Here is a 2359-nt window from a genome sequence, read left to right as displayed (position 1 = left end):
GCGGCTTCACCAAGGGTTTGAACTTGTAAATTCCACCAAGACAGGGCTCCGTCCAAGAATAGCCCAGAAATGTAAGTAACTTGCTGGTCTGGAGCGCACTTGCTCATTCGGAGAACTGATTCTGTCTTCTCGGCCCATCGAACAAAAGCAACAGCACCTCCGGTGCCGTCAAAGTTTACTGGTTTGCAGTCTAGGAACTGCTTGTAAGTGCACCCTGCACATACGTTAGAATATACAAATGGCATTAGCAAACTTGCTAGAGATATCCAATGGTATCATGGTATGCCTTAATGACTTAGTATTACCATGAGGTGGATTGTTAATGCCGTTGTTGTTTGAATTACTCCAGCTAGTACCTCCTAGTGAGGCTACGTACTGCGCAATGGCAGCAGCGATGACCTGCTGAAGTTCTGCCTCGTTGGTAGGCATGCGTGTCTGGCGTCTTAGAGGCATCTTCTAAAAGATGGTTCACGTAGGTCAGGTCATAGTAAGTAAAGTGTACGTATATAGCAAAAATATCATCACATAACCTCTCATGTTATAAATAAATCAAACACATAACATCTCATGTTATAGAACATAAACAATTAATCAAACATCACATATGATGAGAATACTGCGATTGCATTGCCATAAATCGAGACTGTAAAGTTTACAGGTACATACTGTATCATACAACATCAACGACTAAGGGCTACGTCACCCCAGTCCAAAATATCAAATCAGTGTCAACAATATCCAATATATATAACAACCAAAAGTCAGGATCAATATGCAGTCTCCCAAAAGCTGTGCAATCTGTGCAATCGCCGTCTTCTCAACAAAAGTCTACCCGTGTCATACAAAATGGCCCTAAGCTGATGGCGGTGGAGGAGGGGGAAAATGAGAAAAGAGCAATCGGCGCATGTGAAGCCAATCCTCCTCCATGGCTTGATGAGAACGCAACAGATACGCTAGCTGCTGCTCCTGAGTCCAAAAACGAGCAGCAGAATCGGGAGATAACGGACGAGGAGGGTGTGGTATCGCAGGGTGAGTTTGGCCCTGGCACTGGCATGGTGGTCGCTGTGCTCTCTCAAGCTCCTGCACGCGACGAGTCAATGCCTCCTGCTGTATCATAAAAGACCTGAGAATATCCTCTGTGGAGTAACCCATGTGATAAGGATGATAAGGATCAGATGGCGGCATGATGGGTGGCGAAGTCCAAAGAAAAGGCTCACTAGATGGAGCAAAGGATGGTACCACAAACGGTGCAGCAGGGGGAACAAAAGTATGATGAGAAATCGGAGGTACAACTAATCTCCTCCGGTCATGAGAGGTGCATGGCCAAAAGGCTAACGAGATGACCCCTCCCCAGGACGTGGTGGAGGTATGTCCTGGAGAAATGTGATAGGCAGGTCTGCGCGATGCGCATCAGTGACATGTGCAGGAAACAAAGGTGCATCGATAGGGGCTGAAGCAGGTGTAACAGGTACCACAAAAGGCGGGTAGTCATCATCATCGTCTATCCACCCATTTTGGGTGTGCGCATATCGAGGGTCAACATGGGTCGCAAAGGGTGCATGATCGGGCTCCACAGGCACTGGGTCAGGAAGAGGGGCAATAATAGGATCAGCAGGAATATCAGCAATGTGAGGGGATTCAACATGAGCAGCAACAGCATGGTCACCCTCCAACAGTGGAGCAACAATAGGATAATCATCGACAGGTATATCAGCAATCAAAGGATCAACAGCGGGTACATCATCATGAATAAGGTCATGCTCGAATGCGGGGTCTGGAGCAACTACTGGCTCGGGGGCCACAACAGGCTCCGGATCGTCAAACTCCATCTTGAAATCAGCGGGATCAGCAAACATAGGGTCAACAGGAGCCACGGGATCCTCCATGGGCTGATCTAAATGAATAAACTCAATCTCCTGGTCTGGATCAAAACCAGGTAGGAAAACGGGATCTGAGTCATCATCAATGTCATGATCGATCACAAAACTAGGGGCAGGTGCAGCGGATGACGCTCTATCAGGGTCCGTATCATGCGAATAGTGTTGCACTCCCTGCGCATGTGACGGTGCAGATGCCACAGACTCAAAGGAGTCTGGGACAGGTGAATGGATAGGTGCCTCCTCTACGGGAGCATCAGCAAGAAGTAGGAGGTCACCAGCAGCAATGTGGGCCTCGCCCTCAAAATCATCCTCGAGTGGGTCCTCATCAAACAAGTCGACGTCGTCGTCAGCGACTACGTCAAGGGGCATGTCAACCATAGGATAAGTTGCAAGAGGTACAGGAGCAGGGATCACCACGAGTGGCAAGTCCCTGGCGATAGGCCATCAGCGGGCTCAGCAACGACATCGGGCAGCGCAAA

General features: G+C 48.7%; 1 protein-coding gene across 1 annotated transcript; it reads right to left on the bottom strand.

The window, feature by feature from the left end:
- Positions 1–1331: 1331 nt before the first annotated feature.
- LOC110894042 lies at positions 1332–1886 on the bottom strand. The gene has a single exon (XM_022141204.1). The coding sequence runs from the start codon at positions 1884–1886 to the stop codon at positions 1332–1334; it is 555 nt and encodes a 184-aa protein (XP_021996896.1).
- Between the last annotated feature and the right edge of the window lie 473 nt (positions 1887–2359).

This window comes from Helianthus annuus, chromosome 2, assembly GCF_002127325.2.
Source record: "Helianthus annuus cultivar XRQ/B chromosome 2, HanXRQr2.0-SUNRISE, whole genome shotgun sequence".
Taxonomy (NCBI): domain Eukaryota; kingdom Viridiplantae; phylum Streptophyta; class Magnoliopsida; order Asterales; family Asteraceae; genus Helianthus; species Helianthus annuus.
This window is presented reverse-complemented; position numbering and strand designations above follow the sequence as displayed.